Consider the following 25,776-nt stretch of genomic DNA (forward strand, 5'->3'; position numbering starts at 1 on the left):
ATTTTTACACTGTAAAAATATTATGGTAAACTTTGTATAACTTTGTATAACTTTTACACTGTAAAAAATGCAGGGTTCCATGAAATTGATTTGTGTTGGGACAACGTGAAATAATTAAGTTAACCTATCAGTTTTTGCAAATTTGAGTGGATTGAACATAAAACAATCAAGTTTCCTTAAAAAACCTTAAGAATTGTATTATTTCAGTTCATGTTAAATAAGTAGTTTAAATAAGTACAGCAAACATTGTTTTTTGACTGTAAAATATGTATATTTTATATGTATTTATGTATAATTATATATTTTTGAAAATTTCTTAACTCGATTAAAATAAAGTACCATAACAACTTTTTTTTTACCTAGTCATATTTTTTCACTGTATTAGCCCTTCTTCGAAATTCAAATTTTTCTATTTTTATTATGTCCAAAATGCAGATTTGTATTCCCCCAGGACATTTTAAATATAAAGCCTTTTTCATACTTGATGCGTTCACTAGTTCGCTTGAGTGAGCGCAGCAAATGTGACATCATCGATGTGTTTGTGGAGTTTCGTTTTGGGTGCTTACAGCATGATTTCGGCTGGCGGGGCGCATGATTTTTTTTTTTGAGACTTGAGTGAACAGTTTGCGCTGCAAAAATGAATATTAACCATTTTGAAGAGATTTTGTCTAAAACAGGTAGACATATCTGCCAACATTTGTTGGGGTGCGGCACGAACTGGGGTGGGGGTGGGGGGTTTACGCGAACTAATGAGTGGGGGGTTTACGGGGGGTGAAATTCCAGGAGTTTTTCAGGAGACAGAACAAAACGGCAGATGGGTCTGAAATACGAGATACTCCCGGGAAAAATGGCAAGTGTGCAGTTAGACCTGTACAGACATCTTTATGATCTGTGATCATAGAGATAACCAGATGATCAATAGTTATTGCCTAGAAATTGCAACAGCCGTGGGAAAGGTGGAATGTTTTTGTTAAAGGTTTGGAAAAACCAGAAGGACGAGTTTGTTAAAGCCAAAATAGGCCATGGCAAAGTGGATACTCAGGTACACAATTACAGAAATATGTTACAAAAATTGTTGTAGTTACAAAACTAAAATATAGTCACAAATTGGAAAGGAATTTTTGAACCCATCGATTTATAATATACTGATGCCCTGTTTTTCTAGGCTTTTGATAATGGACAGGAATGTTGGACTATTATTACCTTTTTAGCATAAGAAGAAGACAGAAACTGGCCAGACAATAATGTGTGAATTGTGGAGTGGGTTAAATAAAAAATAAAAAAATCTGTATTTTTTTTAAGTTTGCTGTTTTTTGCTTTTATTCTTGCCATAATAAAAAAAAAACATATATTTGTAGAACAACTCATGTTCTCTTGTCATTAATATTTTAATAAACTTTAAAAGGTCTGAGATATGAACAAAAGCAAGTGATGCATCAAAGTTCAATAAAAAGTTTTTTGAATGGTTATAAAAATCCTTATAATCATTAAAACAATTTAGAAAAACAATAAAAATAATTAGTTTAAAAATCTTTAACGATATTAATGATAAACTTCCTACTTCTCTGTTTATCCGTCTGACATTACAGTCAGTTTTTTTTTAATGCCCCTTGTCATTTTAAAGAATTTCACAACGGCCAATGCAGCAATAAAAGCCTTGTCCGTTCCGCAAGGTGCACGATGCGGTGCCAGGCTAAAGTATAAATTCAGCTTAATAGTATTATTAACTAATTTCTTATAACTAACGTCTGTACTGTGATGACAGTAAATAATATTGTGAAAATATTTTCACAAGATACTAATGTAAGGTTCTGTGTGATTGGTAAAGTGGTCTCAATTTCACTGTAATATTTCAAATGCATATTCTGATCTGGTTTTTGGCATTGATAAAATCTTTGCCAGATGCTCCCCACTATAGAGCAACTGGTTCACAGCTCAAACTCACTACCAATCAAGGGCAATTTGTGAGGCTTTTGTTGTCTTAAATGTATGACTGTTTGTTCTGAGTTGAGTATTTAAGGGAAAGATGCATCATTGAAATCTTGTAAGCAAGATGCCCCATTGCAGCGTTGTGAGTCTCTGAGCTTTTTCATTTGAGATAATGCACTTCATCTTTTCTTGTCATCTAACTCTTTAATTTATCTTTGTGTAATTTATATTGAGTAATTTCTAAATTGGCTTTTAATTATTTGATTAAAATAATTAATCAAATAATTAATCGTCATGCGCAAAGCACAAAACGCAGGGCGCAAACGCTTTTAGGGCGTGTCAGGACGCGTTTTTGCTAATTTAAGGACGGGAAATCTGCCTTGCGCTTCGGCGCATGGTCTAATAGGGCTGAGTTTATTTTCTTAATGAGTTATAGGTGTGTTTTAAGAATAAACCAAATAGAGTCTCATCTCCCATTCCCTTTAAGATCCAGCTGCGTCGCGCCAAGAGTGCATTCGCTATTTACAGGACGCAAAGTAAGTCTAAGTGGAAAAAATGAGCATTTCACAAGCAAACAGTTAACAGTTGACAGTTTTTTAAAAAGAAAACTGTTAAACAGAGCATCTACTACTAGTTTCTCAAATTAGCAACGTGCCAGCGGTCCGCCTCAGAGCGCCAAGCTTAAACTACCAAAAGACTACTGCGTCACGCCTTGCGCCACACTGCGCCGGGTGTATGATAGGGCCCAAAGTGTTAAGTTTTGATGCATTCTGAATTCTCCTGAAATCTTTTATATGCAGTAGATTGTGTGGAGGCTGGTGCTACCGAACCTTGAACTATGTACATAATATCCAAATGAAGCACACGACACTGTATGGAGCAGTTGGCACATCAGTGTGGAGACTATTTAATTTCTGGTTATCACTGATTTAGCAAGTTGTATGGAAATGACTAAATTAACTACATGTTTAGTAGGAATGAGGAGGCTGCAACCGGTCTAATTGGATATTAGTTAACCCTGCATCTTGTGACTAACTTCAGAATGTTGAGATCTTGTTCGTTAGAATGTGCGCAAATCCCGGGGCGTGACAACTTTGTGCGGGATTGGGTCCCTAAAGAACGTATAACAAAAGAGTATGGGATAAAATTTACATTAAAACTCTAAATTGAGTCATAAATGATGAATGTGATCCATTCTTATAATTAGAAATACAGTCTAAATTTGACGATCATATAAAAGTGGAGTCAGATTAATTTCAGAGGTGAAAAACAAATATAAATAATTCTAATTGATAATTGAATTCCATTTAGAAGCACTAGAAAAGGCTTACATGCATTTAATCTTTGACCATGCTGTTAGTTTCATCATTGGGCTAATAGATGGACTTCTACACTAGAATTTATTTCAAAGTGGTTTGTTCTGTAGCCAATAAAACATTATAATAATCTTAAAAGGATAAATTTAGAATTTTTGGGACAAGAACGAATGAAACAGCTGTAAAGATGGCAAGAAACTTGGGTCAAATCTTATCAAATGAATAATTGCATTGAATAAATATTTAAGCATTAACACTTTCAGATTAATCACGACTTAAAAGTTATCGTTGACAGCCTTAACCATACAAAAAGGAAAATATCTTTCTCCAGAAGAAACATAAAACTGTAAAAGAAGTGAAAAATGTCCTTGCTCTGATAAACATCACTCGCAAACTATTAGAAAAAGTCTTTGGTACAATGAAACGGCATCTACATTTTACCCCATGTGACTATTGAAATCTGGAATCCTTGGAAGGATGAGGATAAAGTCATGGTACAGTATAACAAAAAAAATCTTTCATATTGATGAAGGGAATAGAAACAGAACTTAAAAAAACCTCATTGATATTTGGGTAGGTGTAATATCTTTCATATTTATAAGTGTATGTAAAGTGAAGCTGTAGCACAGTACGTCTGAATATATAATGACACGTACAATGTCAATATATTGATGGCATGTATAGTGTAAAGTTTTGTACTGTACAGTATGTATACTTCAGAAAGGAACAAATGTTCATAAATCTTTCAGAATTGGTGGGATGTTATTAATGTTTAAAGTTTGGTCAGAACAACTGTGAACAATTGTTTGAGCAATATTGATTTCACTAGATTTCATTTCACTTGAGCTTTTATCATTCAGAATTTTGAAGTGGTTAAGATTATTTTGAAAGTAGTCCATAAACTTTTATGCTCACCAAGGCTGCGTGATTGATCAAAACATTATTCAAATATTGTAATCTAACTTTGTTGAACTTTGACAAATGAATTTGTTTCTTTATTAGATATTTGGCATTACATTTAATATAACATAACATTTATACTACATTTAACGGTTTTATTTTATGTATTTATAATAAACATTGTTATTATTTTTTTTTACAATTGTTTGCATTTATATATATATATATATATATATATATATATATATATATATATATATATATATATATATATATATATATATATATATATATATATATATATACCTTTAGTTCAAACTATACATATTTACTGTTAACACAGATTAACCCAAAGTAAAAAATATTGTTTAATATAGAGAAAATAAATGTAATGTGTATTTATATAGTGCATATATTATGTACGGCCATACTGTTCAGCCAAAGCACATCACAATCATGAGGGGGGTCTCTCCACACCACAACCAGTGTGCAGCATCCACTTGGATGATGCGACAGCAGCCACAGGACAATGATGCCAGTGTGCTCACCACACACCAGCTATTAGTTGTGTGGAGAGACAGTGATAGAGCCAATTTGGTGGATGGGGATGATTGGGAGGCTATGATCAGTAAGGGATGATGGATGGAATGTGGCCAGGACATGAGAAGTGCCATGGGATTTTTAATGAGCACAGAGGGTCAGGACCTCGATTTAACGCTAAAAATATTTATTCCTCCCAAAGGAAAAAAAACAAAAAAACAAAAAAACATTGTCTTAAAAGTAAAATATTGAATATTGAAGCAAAAATGTTGATAATTTTTAAAATAAATTTGGTTCTACATGAAGTCAAAATCCATGTATACATATAATAGTAGGTTATGCTATTGGCGGTTAATTTATTTTCAACAATGAAGTAAACTACAGGTATCTGTTGGTGCTTTCAGTATGGCTATAAATGTCAAACAAAAAGAAATACAATTTTAGAAACACATTTAAAAACTAAAAACATATAAACAGTTCCTTTCCTTGTGGTCACATGACATGAAAACAGCTGGTTTAAAGCAAAATATTCACTTTTTTCAGTGTATCCTGCTTGCCTCAAAACTTTGAACTATATTGCAGAGTATTAAAGTTCATCAACACATCAAAAAACAAATTACAAATAGAATAGCAAAAACTACATTTTATCCGATGTGAATTTAATTCACATTCATAATGCATACATAATCCTCTTTAATATACACATAATACATAATTCTTTTTTATAATTCACCATAAAGTAATATACGGTATTGTGCATACATGTTGCTAACCATCTTACCTATCAAGTTCATGCTTATAAACTGCATTTTTATGAAGTGTTTACATTTAAGATGCTCCCAATATGTTGACAGTTCAACTTAGCTTCTATCCAAACACACAAATAAACAATAAATAAGGACGAGCTCACCCTCAGGGAACAGGAAAACAGTGAATGAGTAATAAAAACTCAGGAGACTAGGAAGTACTCCATTGAAATGCAGCGGATGAGGATACTCTGTTTAGTTAACTCAAGGTGAATCTGCAAATGTGTGTGTGTGTGTAGATATTGGTGGATCTAATTAAAGAGGTAAATGTGCTGATGAGCTATTTGTGTGTTCCTCCACTGAGAATCTGTCAAGCTGGAGGAACGCAACCCTTGTAGACACGATAAGCCCTGGTTTCTCTCATTGATTTTGTGTCTTGACTCTGGCCGAGGGGGACGTACCTGAGAAGCCGGCACTGCAGACACACGCGAATCCCCCCGGTTTGTTGATGCACACAGATTCATGAAGGCAAGGGGAAGAGTCACATTCGTTTACATCCAGGTTACAATGCGGTCCAAAATATCCAGGGACACAGCTACATTGGAATCTGGAAATACACACAAAAAGTTGTTTTGTTGCCAGTTGTGGCCAAATTCAACTTCACAATGTATTTGTTAAAAATAGAGCTCATAAATCCGATTCTGAATATAATTTATAAAATAATAAATTAAAATAAAATAATATAATATAATATAAAATAATATAATTTATTCTTAATAAAATAAGTCATTTTTAAAGTTTCAGACAAATTTATAAAATTATAATTTTGTCTCCAACTTTAATCAATAATCCCAAAAAAAACATCATTTATTATTTTTTCAATAGATTCTTCAAAAATACTGATTCCTCAATTAATGAAATATAAATATTCAATATTGACAACAGTTAACTTAAAATGAAATGAAAAAAGTTATGTTATTATATAGATAATCTATTATATAAAATACAAACATTTTTGTACATTTTCAGTCAATCTTAAAAAAAAATTCACTAATACCCACAATTGTTCAAAAATGCTGATTTATCTAGTAATGTGAAATGTGAAATATTTGAGATTGAATCATTTATTCATAATAAAATGTAAACGTTACTATAAGGTATTATATAATTCATAATCTAATAAATAATATAAACATTTTGTTACATTTTATTTTGAATGAATGATTCAGTCAGGCAACGCGGTGGCTCAATGGGTAGCATGTTCGCCTCACAGCAAGAAGATCGCTGGTTCGAGCCTCGGCTGGGTCAGTAGGCATTTCGTGTGGAGTTTGCAGGTAAATTGGTTATGTTAAAATTGAGTTTGTGTATGAGTGTGTGTGTGTGTGTGTGTGTGTGTGTGTGTGTGTGTGTGTGTGTGTGAGAATGAGAGTGTATGGATGTTTCCCAATGATGGGTTGCAGCTGGAAGAGCATCCGCTGTGTAAAACATATGCTGGATAAATTGGCGATTCATTTGAGATTGAATTATTCATTCATAATAAAAAAGTAAAAATATATAAATTTTTCATAATATAATACAAACAGTTTTGTACAATTTATTTTGAATTAATGATTCAGTCAATTATCAAAAATATCAGTGAATAATTTTTTCAATAAATTATTTAAAAATGCTGATACATCCAGTAATGAAATGACACATTTGACATTGACTAAATCATTACTTCAAAATAAAAATGTAAAAAAGTTTGTATTATATATTTCATTACATAATATAATACAAACGTTTTTGTACATTTTATTTTGAATTAATGATTCAGTTAATCTTCAAACCAATCATTATTTAACTTTTTTTTTCAATTCTTTAAAAAACGCTGATTCATCTATTAAATAAATATGAAGTATTTATGATTGACTGAATCATTAATTCAAAAATAAAATATAAAACAAATTGCATTATATCATTTATAATATAATATATAATACAAATATTTTGTACATTTTATTCTGATTTAATGATTCAGTCAATCTTCAAAAAATACTTAATTGAATACTTTTCCAATAGATTTTTCAAAAATGCGGATTCATTTAGTACTGAGATATGAAATATTCAATATTGACAATTGTTCATTTAAAATAAAATGTAAAAGTTTGTATTATTATATAATTCATAATATAATAAATAATAAAACATTTGTCACATTTTTTTAGAATTAACGATTCAGTCAATTATAAAAAATATCAGTGAAATATTTGTTCAATAGATTCTTTAAAAAGTAATGAAATATGACATAGACATTGACTAAAACATTAATTAAAAAATATTTTCAATTAGTCAATCTTAAATAATTCATATTTTATTCACTAGATGAATCTGCATTTTTGAAGAATCTATTGAATCGATCTATTTTTAATATTACCTACATTGTAGCATTCTTTGGCTTTATTATGATATAGCTAGACTGTAAACAAAGTTGGGGGGAGAGAAAATTGTGACGCCTACTTCAGCGATATATTTTAAATGATAATCACTGCTACCTATTGGCATAAAAATGTAATGGCTATCCTTAATTTTTTTGCATTTAAACTTTGAATTTACTTTGAAGTTATTATAAACATAAATATTCATTTCTAGACTGCAAACACCTTCCCCAGTACTTCCATGACCATCTGAATAATAGTTATAATCTAATAATAAATCCATATTTTAAACTACACAAATTTTATTGTCGACGGCTACGATTATGTGATTTTGTAGATTAAGCGATTTTGTCAAGATCAAATCTTAAAGTGCATCTTGAATGGTTGCAGACATGCCATCAGTTTTCATACAGTATGACACACAACTCCAGAAAAAAAAAAAAAAGATTAAATCCTGTAACCCAATGCTCATTAACTGTGCAGCTTTTCATCATTTACAACACAGCTGTCTGCGAAAGAAGGAGTTCTGCATCTGCATGAGAGTGAATAGTGGCTGACTTGCAAAGGTCTGATTGACAGGAAAAAGATCTGAAGATTGTCTGTTAATCATGACTTTGACTGCTGCTATTATTGGACAAAACGGACTGACAAGCTGAATCGGTCTCAAATATTCTGTCACCTGTCTGATCGGTGAGAACTTGGCCAGTTCAATGATTCTGTGATGGATGGGATCTCACACAGCGTGTACGGAGTTCAAACTTTAACAAGACATTTTATTTGGTTATCTGCTATGATTTTTGCTTTGTTTTACCACTCTGGTGTCCTGCTTTTTTTTCTTAATTCAGCACAATGCATTTCTGACACACAATGCTTAGTAAACAATGCCTTTACATTTCCAAGAAGTGAGATTTGTTTAATGTGTGGCATAATTTTATCTGAAAAATCTAAACATGGTGGGGCATTTCTAGTAGCCTCTTCACTTTTAAAAATACATTTAAAAAAAAATTGTCAAAAATGTATGATATCATTCAGTGAAAATAATTGCTGCAGAACTATATAAGTGCATTTTATACATTATGGATTCCTCTGACAAAAACTGGCTTAAAGAACACATTTACAACAATATCATGAAATATTATTGCAACCCACAGAGTTTGGTAAACTATGTCCTGCATATTTTTTTGGTAAACTATGTCTTGATCTTAATAATCTGCATATTTGTTTCCTAATATTACACAAATTATTGTTTTTAGCAGCCATGACATGTTAAACATTTAGTTTGATAACACAACATGTCAACAAATATAGTAAAAACACACTATAAGCTTTATAACTATAAGCTATATGTGTCTTTTATTATGTTATATCTTTAAGAGCCTAGTCTGATGTAGGTTGAGTTTTATTCTCTTGAGTTAGAATAAAAATTGATCAACAATTGAGCTTCTAAAAGATTTGTAGAGTAAAATTATCATTTGGAAATGTTTTAAAAGCATTTTAATAGAGTTTAAAGCATTTGGGCATAAATGGCCTGTTTTCACCGAGTGGTACTCTAAAGTACAGGTCACCTTTATCCGGGATGTGTTTCTACTGCCAAAAGGGTACCAATGGTGGGTGTGATGTACTACAAAAGTTTCATTTGATGTCATTCTCGTTTGAGGAAATGTCCAAGTAAAGCTGTACCGGTCATACACATATCATAGAAGAAGCACTTCTTACAAAACAGATGCTTTATACACATAAATACTTGTGTATAAACGTTCATTATCAAATCATTCTTTAAACTGCAGATCAATGATAGGGCGAAATAGCCTACTGTAACTTTTACAATTATATAAAATAAATAAATAAATGTAACATATATAATGACGTACAGTATATATATATATAACATATATAATGACGTATATATAACATGTAGATGTAACACATACAGCCCCCTGCAGTCTTCGATATGTTACTAATTACAGAAAAACTACACACAGCATACATTTGGTCCTTATTTGGGTTCAAAAACAACATGCAACATATAGCCTATACAGTGCAAACCTCTCATCTGTATCTCTAATCTTCACCAGCACATGTAACCTCTTGTTAGAAAGTAATTCTGTCATTCCGAGTTCATAATAGTCCGAAAGGTGATGATAACAGTTAAACAGATTGCAAGTTTTTGCAAGCAGTTTGTTCATGTTTTAGGTTGCTGAAAGAATCATTTGCTCCTTTTCCAGCTTCTCCTTAGTTTATTTGCGTTTTTGTCCCTTTCTGAAAGGATTGGATGTAAGAAGCACTTATCATCATAAGCTCAGGAAGTTCATTATATCAACTATAGACCGCGGCTCCAGCTTTAAACGGTCTTGTAAACAACTATGGGGCACAGGGTAAATTCTGCTCTTCTTCTTGGCTTTGTTGCTGTTCATCAAGATGAGGATAAGGTTTGTTTTGTGTATATGTTATTTTATTTGTATATATTTGCTGTGTATTTAAAAAAGGCGCTTCCTTTGTTTTCATTTAATTTCAGTCAGCCAATAGCATTTAGCTGCACATCTAGCTCTGCCTTTTGGTACCCCCTTTTGTTGTGCTTGGTACCCTTCCGAAAGGGTACCCAAAAAGTGGTACGTTTTGCTTTTTGGTACATTTTGACAGTGGAAACAGCCATAAAAGTGTGCCAAACCGTACCGTACTATACCAGTTAGTGGAAACAGGCAACAAAAGGTACACTCAGTGGTTATTTAAAATGACCATCTATTTGTTTCATTGATTTTATAGTTTTTTTAACCTATATGGTATAGTTAACATCAGATGAAACCAAAACAATACTACATAAAGGTTGACCCAATCATCCCTGAACAACACACTGCCTTCTCAAGCGTTCACAAGATATCAAAGCAAACATTTGTAATCTACTACTACCAGTATACACTGTAGTATACTAAAAACAGACCAACAACCTAAAAGAGCTCCACCGAGAGTGACCTCCTCCAAATCAAGCCCTGCCGTGTCAAAAGAGCACTTGCGTTGAAGAGAGTATAAGTTGTGAGCAAACGGAAACACCTGAAGTGAAATCCCTCAGACGGAAGCAATTCGGGAGCAGCGCTGGGAAGCGGACGCACACAAGGGAGACTGTACATGATAGGAGACAAAGTGGAGACAAACCATTTAGGACTCAAATTGGCCTCGGGACTCCTCTGCCCATATGTCGGACTGAACCACGAGCGGCCCTGAGGCACCCATTAAAGCACAACGAGGAGAAGATCTAGTAGAAGAAAAGCCAATATACAGGCGTGATGCGAACCTCCTGAACTATTCTCACTTGTGTTTAGACCAGCAGCTTATAGATGTCAAGGATGAAAAAGGACCTTTATTACAAACTGGAGCACTTTAGACAATAATGCCAGTATCTCTCCAACGCGTCTCATTTTTTTTTTCGGAGTGTCTAGTAAAAACAAACAGTTCAGAGTGGATACTTGGGCTCCTACATCATTATCAATTTATGGAGGCTGTGGTGCAGAGTGGAAAAAAAAAAAAAAGTGCAGTTCTGTGTTGTGATGGTGCTTTACCCGTTCACAAGGTCTTGGCAGACGGCTTGGTTCTGGCAGGGGTTGGATGCGCATTCATTGATGTCTTCCTCACAGTGCAGGCCTGAAAATCCTGGCTCGCAAAAACAGCTGCATATAGATGACAAAAGGAGGATCAATTTTCACTTTAGAGAGGGAGCAAAATGCACTGTTTATTTGGAGTTAGGCAAATAAAACAGAATTTACTATTGTCATTACTTTGCAAGAACTACAAGACATAATAATAATAATATTCTTAATACTACTACTACTACTACTAATAATAAAAATAATAATAATAATAATAATTGCTAAAAGGGAATATCCTTCATGTATATCAAAGTTATGTGAAAGCCAGGCATGTATGACAATTGTTTTAATAAATTGTTTTAATAGGAGCATGGTTTCAGTTTAATAAAAAAAAAGTTTACCTGAACAAAAAAGCTATCTACATTTTGGATGTCCTGATGAATTTGATTAAAGTAAGTAAAGTAATGAATTAATAGCAATTTTTTAATTTGAGTGAACACATTAAAAAGAAACTATGATAATTGTTTTAGAAACAAATAATGGTAATTATTTGATTCTTTATTTTATAATATATATCAAATTAACATCTTATCTAAAAAGTAAAATTACTGAAAATTTTAAACATTGCTGAATAACAGGAGTGTCAAAATCTGAAATAAAATCGGATAAAACAACAACAATATAATATTTTAACAATATAATTAGATGCAATAATTAAACTGTACAGTAATTTTACTTTAGATAATGTTGCAAAGATTTCTTTTTTATTTGATGTACAGTTTCATCTGTGTCACTTCAAACAAATATAAATCCATAAACACATACAGATTAACTATTAGTATATGCCTGAATAATAAGATATATACAGTAAATATTAATTTTAATAGTTTATTATTTATTTATCAAGTCATTCTATGCCTAACTATGCTTAAATAACTGGTTTGTAAATAATGCAATACTTAAATTTAGAAATGAAAAAAAAATTGTTAACAAAGTATGCAAGTACAATTATTAAGCACATTATAAATGTAGTTGTAAGTAAAGAATACAGCATTTGTAGCTGCAGCTATAAACTACTTACCAACGCTTATTAATGTAGAATTAATGCTTAACAGATAAGGAATTCACTAGATGCTAATGCTTAATAAATGGTTCATAGTGTGTAGTTATTATAAAGTGTTACAGAAAGAAAGAAAGAAAGAAAGAAAGAAAGAAAGAAAGAAAGAAAGAAAGAAAGAAAGAAAGAAAGAAAGAAAGAAAGAAAGAAAGAAGCTAACAAACTAAATCTAGGTACCCCGGGGATCTATAAAAAAATAATAAAATAAAAACCAAACAAACAAGCTAACTAAACAAATGTAGAATCAGAGAAACATAACTAACTAACTAACTAACTAACTAACTAACTAACTAACTAACTAACTAACTAACTAACTAACTAACTTTAGCTACCAAAGAAAAAAATAACAAATAAACAACTAACTAATAAACTTTTATATGGTAAGTTCAAAGAAAATTTGAAGACACTACAGAGAAACCTATTCAACAACAATTAAAGAAATATACAAAGAACGAAAGAAAGAAAGAAAGAAAGAAAGAATATTATAACAAATAATATATCTAGCAATACTATATAGTAAGAATACTACAACAAACAAACAAACAAACAAACAAACAAACAAACAAACAAACAAACAAACACACACCAAACTAACTTACTAACTAACCATTCTATATGGGGGTTCAATTTGAATGTAAAAGCACCACTAATAAAGCAAGAGATACTTTAATTTAGGTCTCTATTCATGCTATTAACTACTGACGAATTACCTGCCTATTATTAAGATATTAACATTTCATTAGTAGTTATACCTTATGATCTTATTCTGCATCCGTAATCTGACCCAAAACCTAAACCCAAGTTCTACCTTACTAACTATTGATAAACAGCTAATTCGTAGTTTATTAAGCTGGTTGAATAAGTTATTGGTTTGTTAATACCATCATATTGTGACCGAAACAAGAGAGAAACTTATTCAATAACAAACAAACAAACAAACAAACTACTGTATCTAACTAAATCTAGGTAACCACAGGGAAAAATATTTCACAAACTAACAATATTGTAGATCACAGGTACAATGAGAACATGAAGGCACCACAGAGAAAAGTATAAAACAAACCAACCAAATCTATTGTATATGATGAATACAATAACAATGTAAAGGCAACACAGAGAATAATTGATGAAATATTCAACAAGCAAACTAATTAACTGAATAAATGGCATAACTGGTGTGGTAAAACACCTGAGTTTTTTAAAGAGCGATGGCATGCACATATAAGCTGAATCTCAACTTTCTGATAAATATACACAGTACAGCAAACCTTCAAAGCTCAGCTGTGCTGTAGAGTTTTGACCTTAATCCAGCTCAAATGCAGAGCTAGAATCTAATATGGGCAATTCCAGAACACACACAAAAATATAGTTCTTAAAATGCATATGCAGTTGTTGTTCGTTTAAATGACCTATGCTGACTTGTTATATACATTCATAGTTACTGATATAAATATAAAAGCATGGGAGATTACACAGCAGAGTTAAGGAATAATATTGTAGGAATCAATTTAATACATTTTGCTTTCAATAATTTAATAATACATTGACATACATTCTGTTTTAAAAGCTCAAGCATTTAAAGAGGTCATGAACTGAGAAATCAAAATCCTCTTGATCTTTCAATATATTTTGTTGACACATTATTTGAAGGTTTTTTAAGATTTGATTTGAGAAAGATCGTCTTTTATAAGAAATTCTTACTGAGGAATATTTTAGCAACCGTTTCTCACTGTATGTTGATATTGCCTCATGAAGGGATTTTTCCTCTTTGAGCAGTTCTTGCAGAGATATATTTCAGCAAATGTTTCTGTGTGTTGATATAGTCTTTTGAGGTCTTAAAGGGATAGTTCACCCACGAATAACAATTCTGTCATTATGCTGCATTGACTGTTTGCACATTCTGTTGTTTATGCTTTTTCGAATGTGACAGACGTGATAACTGTAAACTGTATTTCATGGAGAGAAAAATACATAAAGGCTTTTTCTCTGTTCCAAGAAATCCAATATCACCATATGGCTTTAGAATGACTAAATGACACCGGAGTTTCCATTTTTGAGTAAACTGCCTGTTTAAAGCCGAACTACTCTAAAGGGTCAAACAACCTGCTGCACAACAAACAATATACACTCACCGGCCACTTTATTAGGTACAGCTGTACAGTTGCTCTTAACGCAAATTTCTAATCAGCCAATCACATGGTAGCAATGCATTTACGCATGTAGACATGGTCAAGACGATCTGCTGCAGTTCAAACCGAGCATCAGAATGGGGAGGAAAGGTGATTTAAGTCAGTGGTCCCCAACCTTTTTATCACTGCGGACCGGTCAACGGTTGTCAATTTTACAACGGACCGGTGTGGGCCGTAGTTGGGGGGTCTTCACGTGAACACAGCTGCTGCGCTCGTGCATCCAGGGTTATCTTGAACAACTCAGTGCGCATGCACTTGTTGCACTATCGCGGTCTGATTATGTTTCAATCAAGGTTTATATGCATCAAACACATAACATCTGTGCCAAACATCTCTACTGATGAACATATTAACAATAATACAACCATATAGCCGAATTAAAAATATGCATTGCCATGTTACAGCCCTAATGAGTATGATTATGTGAAACTCCATATAGATACATATTGCAATGATTTTGGGTGGGTACTTAGTGATGCACGTACACATATATGCACAATCCTGCAATGCTTTGCTGATTTGGACTCTACAATGCCTGTTTTATAACTTTAAACCACAGAGATACTCTAGCGATCATTCTTCCCACTCTGTGATGGATTTTGGCATAGTCCATTTCACGTGAGATGGCGGGGGTGAGTGGAAGAAACCAAGTCGTGGGGGGAATATTTTCTACAGAAATAATTTATGATTTCTTATGTGGTCCAGTACTAATTGTTCTATGGACCGGTACCGTTCCGAGGCCCGGTGGTTGGGGACCACTGATTTAAGTGACTTTGAACATGGCATGGTTGTTGGTGCCAGATGGGCTGGTCTGAGTATTTCAGAAACTGCTGATCTACTGGGATTTTCATGCACAACCATTAGGGTTTACAGATAATAAAAAAGAGAAAATATCCAGTGAGCAGCAGTTCTGTGGGCGCAAATGCCTTGCTGATGCCAGATCTCAAAGGAGATCTCTATCAGATCTCTATCAGACTGGTTCGAGCTGAAAGAAAGGCAACATTAACTCAAATAACCACTTGTTACAACCGAGATATGCAGAAAAGCATCTCTGAACCCACAACATGTTGAAACTTGACGCAGATGGGCTACAGCAGCAGCGGACCACACCAAGTGTCACTCACTAAAATTGGACAACAGAAGATTGGAAAAACGTTGCCAGGTCTGAGTCTTGATTTTTTGATTTTCAAACAGATTTCTGCTGGACATTCGGATGGTAGGGTCAGAATTTGTTGTCAACAACATGAAAGTATGGTGTGGGGGATATTGTCTTGGCACACTTTGGGCCCATTAGTTCCAGTTGAGCATAATATCAACACCAAAACCTACCCGAGTATTGTTGCTGACCATGTCCATCCCTTTCTGACCACAGTGTGCCAACTATCTGATGGCTAATGCCAGCAGGATAACACATCATGTCATAAAGCGCAAATCATCTCAGACTGGTGTCATAAACATGACAATGAGTTCACTGTACTCAAATGGCCCCCCACAGTCACCAGATCTCAATCCAATAGAATATCTGAAGAACATTTCTAGTACCTTGTTGGATCTATGCCACAAAGGATTAAGTTAGTTCTGAAGGCAAAAGGGGTGTCCAACACGATACTATTGAAGTGTACCTAATAAAGTGGCCGATGAGTGTATATACAGTAACACATTATATATTGTTTTGGATGTTGCTGAGCCCAGACAATGAACACATCACATATGTATACAGCTTTTAAGAAGTGGTGTGTACACCATATATTTTGTGTATAAGCACACACATAGACGGCTTGACATTAACTTTTTTTTTTTGCTAATCAGCCTCTGTTGCTAGTAGTTTTCCAAAGTAACTAGCCATTCAGGATTTTCTGTACTTACAACTTTGCTGTTGGGCAAATGTACTGTATTTTATGTGCTTAAATTTGACTTTGCCATCTCAAAATCATCCAACTGAAAGTCATTTAAAACCTCTCCGACCTTCCAAATTCAGACACGAATGGCATTCCAGCCGGTAAACAGTAGTTAAATCATCTGAGGTGGATCAAAACCTTTCATTACATAACAAACAAACACAACAGAGAACTAAAATGAGAAATTAAAGGTAAAAAGACCTGTAGCTGTTGACCCCATCCACACAAATGCCGCGGTTCTGACAAGGTCTTGAGACACAGTCATCGCTATCAATTTCACAGCGAGTTCCCTCAAACCCTGCAAGACAGATGAGATGGTCATGGATCAGTAAGTCTCACTGCTCCCTGAAAGCGTTAGGATCAATGATAACAAAGGCCCTTGGTGAATGCCATCTTAATGGAACTGTGCACCTCCCTACAGCCCGTCTCATCTGCCAGGCCCGGCGTCTCCAGCGAGGGCTCTAGCGGCTCTAATAATACCTCAGTGCCTCCACAGATTAGGCTGAGGGCTCATGGTGGAAGTGTGGAGAGGATCTCGTTAAGATGGGGGAGACGGAGGAGGTGAAGTTCAGGGGCCTCTTTGCTCGTGTTCATTACCAGGATGAAGGGGAGAAGGGGGTGTAATCAGCTCAGGGCTCTTGTTGGGGAAAAGGTCCTGGGAGACGTGAATATTCAGCTTTTTGTCAGCCTGCTGCTGCTGCTGCTGTAAGCTTATCCTCAGCTCAGCAAGATGCTTTGTGGCTTAAAATAATGCTTTAAAGGCAGTGTGAAATCAGAACGGCAATTTTCAGGGCTCCTCGTCTTAATGTGAATGATTTTTGCGTGCGTGTATTTTCAAAGAAAAATAAAAAATACTTTTTCCATTCTGAAGTCCAGGATAAAGTAAATTCTTTCAAGTACTTTCATGATCAATGAGACTGCATTTTTTAACAAAACACAGAAAAACAGCACTATTCAGAAGTTGTATTGAGTTTTCTATTTTTAATACATTTTGAAATTCTATCCCTGTGATGGAGCGCAGAATTTTAAGTACTCCAGGGGTCCGTTTTTCATACCTTGCTTAATTGATCTAAGATAATTTGACAGATCCTGGATCTTTTAATCTTGATAACTGATCTCTTGCTAATTTGGTTCGAGTTCCCAAATCAGATTAAAAAAAATAAATAAAATAAAATAATAAAATAATAATAATAATAATATATATATTATATATATATATTTTATATTATATTATAGTATATATAAGTTGAGAGAGAGAGAGGGAGAGAGAGAGAGACTGACAAATAGAGTAGGCCCCAAAGAGAGCCTGATAGCAGTAGAGCCTCAAGAGCAGGAGAGGAGCAGAGCAGGAAAAAGGAAAAGAGGAGAACAAGAAAAGAACCAGTGCAAAGTTTACCAACTATTTTGTATCTTTTTTTGACAATGCAGTGCAAAGCCCAAATACTGAGACACACAAATTGACCAATCCACATGTTACCACATTGAAAACCCCCCAAAGTCCACACACCAGTCCTTTATCTTATCAGTATCTGCCATTGGAGTCAGTATGGACCTTCTCTGGGAAAAATACCTGTTTTGTCATATAAACAAATACAAATGATAATTTTTATTCTCACAATAATAATTGCCACAATCATTTTTAACAGTGTGCAGAGACACACACAAAGACTACATAGCTATTTTCTTATTCTGATAATGTAACCCAGTTTTCAAAACTGCATTCATATCGTAATGGATTAATATGAGTTAACACCCTGCCGTTTTCCATGTTACATATTCTGTTTCATTTAAAATAAGGATCAATTATTAAACTGAATAAATTGCTAATTCATAATTCAAAAAAAGCAAGTGTTACCCAACTAATCAAATTTTAAAAGACATCCTGGTATGCACAGTACACAGCCATTGCATTAAATCCTTCGTAAACAGTGTCGCTTTTAAAATTCTTGTGAGCCTACTTTCTAATTGGTTTCGAGTTGAGAGCAGATGTTGCACAGCACTGGAAAGACAAAAGAGGAACCTCCAGCGATGCTCATGTTTTTAGAAAATGTAATAAGCTTGATTTCATTCTGAGCCACCGCTGAATATATTTACAGTTCCAGTGAGCACACTTTATTTTCTAACACATGCAGCAGAACATCTAGTGTACCCTATCTTCTCTGAAGCGTTTTAAAGCGAAGGCTGGTTTCACACATTAGAGCTGACTCATAACAGCAACAATCGAAAGCCAAATGAGAATACGCTCTATCTGCATTTAATGCATGCCATGAATTATTCCCTCAAGTGTTAGACGCGTCTACAGAAGAGTTTGTTAAGGTCAAGTGCAGCTAAACAGAATATCATTACCCAGTGATACATTTTTTAAAGACTCTTTACAGTGAATATTTACAAAAAAATGTAGTGGAAAGAGTCTTTCTGGGCCCAAACCTACATGTAAACTCATCAATACAGGATTTCTGACTGGAAATGACAACTTTCCCCCCCGCCCAATGATTTCCAGAGTTGCTTTATTTGAACTGGCATCAACCCCAATTTCATTCCAGATATCACCCTTCCATTAGATTCCAGCAAACGCAATCGAGTTTTGGGTCTCTGCCACTATGGATGCGCAGTACAATATCTGCTGGATTATATACAGCTGGCACCGGCCCATGATGAACTGTCAATCACAGCCTTGCCTGACGTCTCCAGGGACAATTTGAAGTGTCAACATTAATGCATCTGCAGCAAGAACACACAGCGAGACTGGAGTTTCTTCACTGTCAAAACATAGAGCAAGATACCTGTGGCTTGCACAAATGTTCCATCATTCTTTCCCAGCATCCTCTGTGCGCCCCACAAAGCCGTGCAGGTAATCCCTGGGACAGCTCATCCTTCCAAAGTAAATATGAGACTAGTTTGAAATTTAGCCATATCAACACAGCCATGTGTCTTCCTGTTTGATGTTCACTGCTAGTCTTGAGACACTGAGAAACAATTACTGTAAATGTGAAACAAATATACTCTGTGTTACAGTGTACTTGCCTATAATAATAATAATAATAATAATAATAATAATTATTATTATTATTATAGGCAAGTACACTCAAGTAAGGGATAATCAGTGAATTGTTGTGCATTTAAAGTAAACATGAAATCCAAACCAACCATATGATTTTGTTAGCTCACATTGCTAGTTTTGTGGTGAACAATTCATCTGTGCATGTCATTGAGAAAAATAGTTTGCCCTTGGTTGTTTTCACTTAAATTTTCAGATTACATCATATTACCATAACCCTCCAACTGTCGGTTTGACACTGCTATTTCAACTAACAGAAATTGCAAGGAGGTGTCTGTTAGGTTGTAATATATTTTCCTTATTTGAAATGTCTACATCCAATCAGCTTGAAGTAAAAAAAACAAGCCACACCCACTGTTTTCTCCAGTGGATAAAATAAAATCTCCAGCTTCTGGTTCATGCAAACTTTGAAGGATTTAAAACACATCAAATCATAGTCCACATAATTTTTGTCAAATTTGCCTGCCTATTTAGAATCAGTCCTAGGCAGACAGAAAGAGCAAGCAGGAGAAAGATGGTTTTGTGTGTATGTGTGTAAATGACTAGGTCATATCTAATACCTCATTGTAATGCCTGTTTCACACCACATGTGCGAGCAGAGCGTGAGAAGCATTAAGGGAGAGCAGAAGCAGCATGCAACAGATGGGCGGCTGCTGCACAGATCCATCTATCTCTGTCTATTCTTTCTAGTTACCTAGTTCCCTAACTAACTAACTAACTAACTATCTATCTATCTATCTATCTATCTATCTATCTATCTATCTATCTATCTATCTATCTATCTATCTATCTATCTATCTATCTATCTATCTATCTATCTATCTATCTATCTATCTATCTATCTATCTATCTATCTATCTATCTATCTATCTATCTATCTATCTATCTATCTATCTATCTATCTATCTATCTATCTATATATCTATCACACTTTTTTTTCTACTTTTCATCTGCACTAAGGCCTGCGGCAACTTCCTACCATGCTGTTTCCTTAACCTGCATGTCTTTATTTTACAAATCATATAGATCCTAAAAAGCTGTTTGCTTCTTAAACTCTATGAGTCATTCATGTCTTTTAAGGTGCACTCGGTCAGAAGACAATCGCCTTTGATTTTATATCATTTTCTTTTCGAAGTCAGCATAATGTAGGCCTATAGTTATAATATTTATACATAATCAAACTAGTGTGCAACTTAAGCAAAACTAATACTATTTTTTTAGTTAGTTAGTTTTATATAGTTTATAGTTAGTTTGTTGATAAATGATTGTTGAATTTTTTATTTGTTTAAACCCATTTGATTGACTATATGAAAATCAGTGGATATTACCGCTCATAAGCTTTAATCTGTTAACAAGAACACGCGCTCGTCACGCTCTGCTTGTGCTAATATGGTGAATGAAGCCCCTCCTACTAGTACAGGAGCCAGTCATTGATCGCTATAGACTGATGTTTTTTCTAAGAGAGAAGCTTGGACAAGTACATTTTATTGCACAACTTACAGCCAATCAGAATCAGGAATTTCAACAGACAATGGAGTAATAATGCACACATGCACAGACACAGGAAATCTTCCTTTACATGCATATGAATTTAATGACATCCCAATCTAAATCCTTAGGGTTTAATAGAAAGCTGGCCCCCAATTTGCAGCTATAGCAGCTTCAACTCTTCTTATCTTACATTAAGGGAGCTATATCCAAGTATTTATATGCCAATTGCATTTTAATTGCCAATCTTTGAACAGCTTCTAATAAAACTCAAAAAAGATTCCTGCCTAGATTGTTTATTAAAGCTGGTAGGCTGATTTTTATGTAAAGAGCGATTAAGCTGATTAACTGATTAAAGTGATTAAACAGTGCGAATGTACAACTAAGTGACACTCATGAGTCAAAATAACAGAGAGCTATTCCCACCAGGCATGATCAGACTTCTGCATGACAAAATGAGGACTTTTTTTTTAACAAGTATATCGATTTTACCCATTAGTCTATGATGAAATAGGCTTCCAGAAAAATGTAGAACATAAAGCAGTTTTGAAAACTAGTGTAGACACTGAAGAAGAAAAAAAATCTGTAAAAAAATGGATGTCAACTGTTTGTAGTCTTTGGGATCAGATGTTCTACTAAAAGTGACTACAAAAGCATCAACAAAAAGAACGTTTTGCAGAAAGTACGGCTAAAGAAAAAAAAAACTCCATTGTAAGTAATCATTTATTAAAGTCTTAAAAATGATAGGTAGTTTGTGCTTTTGGTGAAATACCAACATTTATATTTAATTTATTGTTGTATGTTGTGCAGCGGACGAGGTCAAAGCCATATTTTGTGGTCAGTGCCGCCTCGTGTGCAGGCATGAATTGTTTTGTGTTCAGTGTGGAAACACAGCTCTTCTGTGATTTGCTTTATCACTTCACAGTATCAAAGGGCTCTAAAGTCTGTAATAATTTTAAGGGAAAAGTAGTTTCAGGCAGGTCTTTACTGGATTATAGTTTAATATATATCCCTACTTATTTTAGTTTTCACAGTCAAAATCAAATCAAAAGAAAACAGAAGGCTTTGAATGAGATGCGTCAGAAACTAGTCTCACACAGGAGCGGTTTGAGGACCAACAAATTGAAAATTGTCTTAAAATATAACATCCGACCATCTGTTTAGGTGTGGTAGCCATATTAAAAGCAAAATGATTGACTCTGATGTGTATGATTTTAATAATTCAAAAGACCAGAGGTATAATATTTTGCTTCACTGCTCGCATTACCACCACCTGTGTGCATGATTTACAATATATATATATATATAGATAGATAGATAGATAGATAGATAGATAGATAGATAGATAGATAGATAGATAGATAGATAGATAGATAGATAGATAGATAGATAGATAGATAGATAGATAGATAGTTTCGGTATTAAAAGGAGTTTTTGTTCTAACCAACACCTCAAATTTATATATATTAAAAATGGCTTCTATTTCAGAAAACAGTAACCTGACTATGATCATCTCAGGTACACCTCATGTGCTTTATTCAGTGTTAAACAGGGACGAAGTGGGGCTCTTTTTCAGCCCTGGAGTTTCAAGCATTAGACTGGCCCACCTCAGTTGACGACTGACTATATTAAAATAAGGTCATTTCCAATTCAGTTTCTAATTACACTATGCTGTCTTTTTCAAGGAATCAGGTGCTTTAGAACTTCAAATGTTCAACCACCTTGCAGTTTTATATGTCTTAACAATAAAAATGAGAGAAAAAAAAAAAGATATACTCAGGTGAGGATCGAACACAGGTCAACGAGGTCGAAATGCAATATGCTGACCACTGGACCACAATGGCGCTATTTCTCATAAGGGACCGGAATGATACTTACATCATCGTTACCCTGCAGGCTGCATTTTGCTCATGGGGCTGCGAGACAATAAATAAGAAGAGTGGAGCTGCAGCAAAATAATGAATAAAAAGAGTGAGGCAATGGTCAAAAAAAATAAATGAAAAAAAGTGCTGAGAGTGCAAGCAGCTAGAAACACCGGAACTCTCCCGGAAACCACCTGGAACTCTCCCGGTTCTCCCGATTGGCCAATCCGGGCCTGGTGTTAAATGCTAACAACTTGAGTGCAAATGCCATTTTACATAACACTTATTGCCATACTATTGAAAGCAGCAGCAGATCTCAGATCTTAAAGATAAAATAAACAGTTTGAAATTGAGCTTTAGAATTGTGACTCAAAACACACAGTGATTCAGCATCTATGTTTAATATTGTTAAAGAGCTTTAATATGCATTAATTAGATTCTAAATTTTACCATTTCGTGAGTGAGTGCATATTCTGTGACTGTATTTAAAATTTCTATCATGCTTCGACTGGTACAAACAGCCTAATTGCTTATCACTGCAAATGTCTTCACGTGGTGTGTTTCTAGGACACGGGGTTACAATGTCACCTGCTAACCTAGTGTTTACGCTCATAATATTTATATTATTTGCTACTTATCTACCTCATGTGGAACTCTGAATCAGTAGTATCTGGATGCAGCCTTTATGATGCAAGCTAATATTGCATCACTCAGAGATGCAATGTCAGACACTATGCACTCAATGGAGCTAGTGACGTCACTGTGAGGGTAGGGCTAGGGGTGGGGTTAGGTAAGTGCATTAAAAAGCATTGGATGCAGCTCAGATTGCATCTGCACCAAGTCTGCGGCCAAACCCTACTTGAATCAGAGTCTCATTTCGCCATTTGCTACTCTCCACTAGAGGTTGCATTTTGGTCACTGGTGCATGTTTTGAGAGCCTTTCTGAATGAATGAATGAAAGAAGCAACCTGGGGGGCTGAAATATAATTGGCTAAAGTAGAATTGGACAGGTTAAAAAAACCACAACAAAGACAGCGTTCTAAGACACCATAGACATTTCCAAAGTAGAATATCTGACTTCAGCACTGTTTTTAAGATAAACAAGAATGTTCACTTGGCATGTTTCTTAAATATCTGCAAACAAATTATGGCATTTTTATGCTTTAGAAGAGATAAAAATCTTAAACACAGCACATTTAAATGGTAATTTAAAGGCTTACCTAAGTTAATTAGGCAAGTTAAGGTAATTAGGCAAATCATTGAGCAACAAAAATATTGCTTAATGGGACTTAAATGGTTAAAAAAATAATAATAAAACTGCTTTTATTCTTGCCGAAATAAAGCAAAGTTATTCTCTAGAAGAACAAAATATTATAGAAAAATAAAATAATAGAAACAAGTACAAAGAAACAAAAAAATTCACAAGATGGCACATTATTTTGGCTTCACCAGTATATACATAATCATGATAAACTACCGTATTACATACAAGTACTAACTTATACACATTGTAAAAGAAAGCATACAGCCCTCACTGTAGATATTCATGAATATGTTGAATTTTGTGTCTGTATGTTCATTAACAATCTACAACATAACCAAGAACTATTGGTCAGTGTGAGTAGTACATTCTTAAAACTTTAAGCCGGAGTCATTAACTGGCATGATGAATTAATCAAGGTGAACTACAGTCATTCCTATTATTAACAATCTTTATAAATAACTAAGATTTATGAATGCAGTCTTAAAGCTACAGCGTACTGGTAATTAGCCTTGGCCAGTGATCATCAATCTGAAAGACAGAAGCAAAACATTTATTATATCCGGTGAACATACACAAAGCAGAGTGCATTAAGAGAGAGTTTCCAGCTTAAAGGCTAATTGTGATGAAACACACGGTTTATTTATCTAAAACTAATTAAAGGATACAAGTGTTTGACTTAACTTACAGGTTTGAAGCACACTTTTCCTGGCCTTGGAAAATGTTGACAAAGGAGAAAGTCATAATATTTTTGCCACTGCCTAATATTTTCAACTATTGTAGAATTGATAATATGACTAAGAGTAAATTAGGACTGTGGCTTGATTCTAAATAGCTTATATTACTTTCTGGAATAAGTCAAAAAATGTTTTTATCAAAAAAAGTGCTGTCTAACAGGTAACAATTAACATCAAGCAAGCAAAATAAACGTAAGGTTACTAAACATGGATAGGTGCTGAATGAAGGACATTGATATATCATTTGTTTCAGCTTTGGTTTGTCTAAATTTGTTTAATCTGTCTATCTGTCTTAAACTAATACACTTGCAAAAAATAAGTGAGGATTTACTTAAAAGCTCTTTTCACTCCCGTTACTGTGAGTGAACTTCACAAATAAGCATCAAATAACACGATGCAAATTTCTGAACAATAGACAGATTATTGCATATTTAGTTGTTGTTTTTTTTCTAAAAGGTGCATTTGCATGTTGCAAAACTAATCCTATTACACTCTAACAAGCAAAAACAATATGCAAAACAGTTCATTATTCACCCCAGCTTGTGACTTTTTTGCATTCCATCATGGGACTGTCTTTCCCATGAAAGACATGTGATGTCTGGGTAAAAGAAGGTGTCTCAGGAGGCAACGTAATTAAGTTACCAACCTTTTTAGACAGTCTTCACATTGACTTGCTGATGATGCCATTAAATACTACCTAAGTAGGCATCTCACTAGGTTTGGAGCAGTGCAAACGT

General features: G+C 34.1%; 1 protein-coding gene across 9 annotated transcripts in view; it reads right to left on the reverse strand.

Moving 5' to 3' along the window:
• eys (EGF-like photoreceptor maintenance factor) overlaps positions 1 to 25,776 on the reverse strand; it is a 531,033-nt gene that overhangs the window by 217,562 nt on the left and 287,695 nt on the right. For 6 of the 9 annotated variants that reach the window (NM_001442782.1, XM_087277984.1, XM_087277983.1 and 3 more), the window contains 3 exon segments: positions 5,893 to 6,038; positions 11,403 to 11,510; positions 16,835 to 16,931. In NM_001442782.1, the coding sequence (NP_001429711.1) occupies positions 5,893 to 6,038; positions 11,403 to 11,510; positions 16,835 to 16,931 (351 nt within the window). 9 annotated transcript variants of the gene reach the window in all.

Source organism: Danio rerio, chromosome 13 (assembly GCF_052040795.2).
Source record: "Danio rerio strain M-AB ecotype USA chromosome 13, GRCz13ab, whole genome shotgun sequence".
Classification (NCBI taxonomy): domain Eukaryota; kingdom Metazoa; phylum Chordata; class Actinopteri; order Cypriniformes; family Danionidae; genus Danio; species Danio rerio.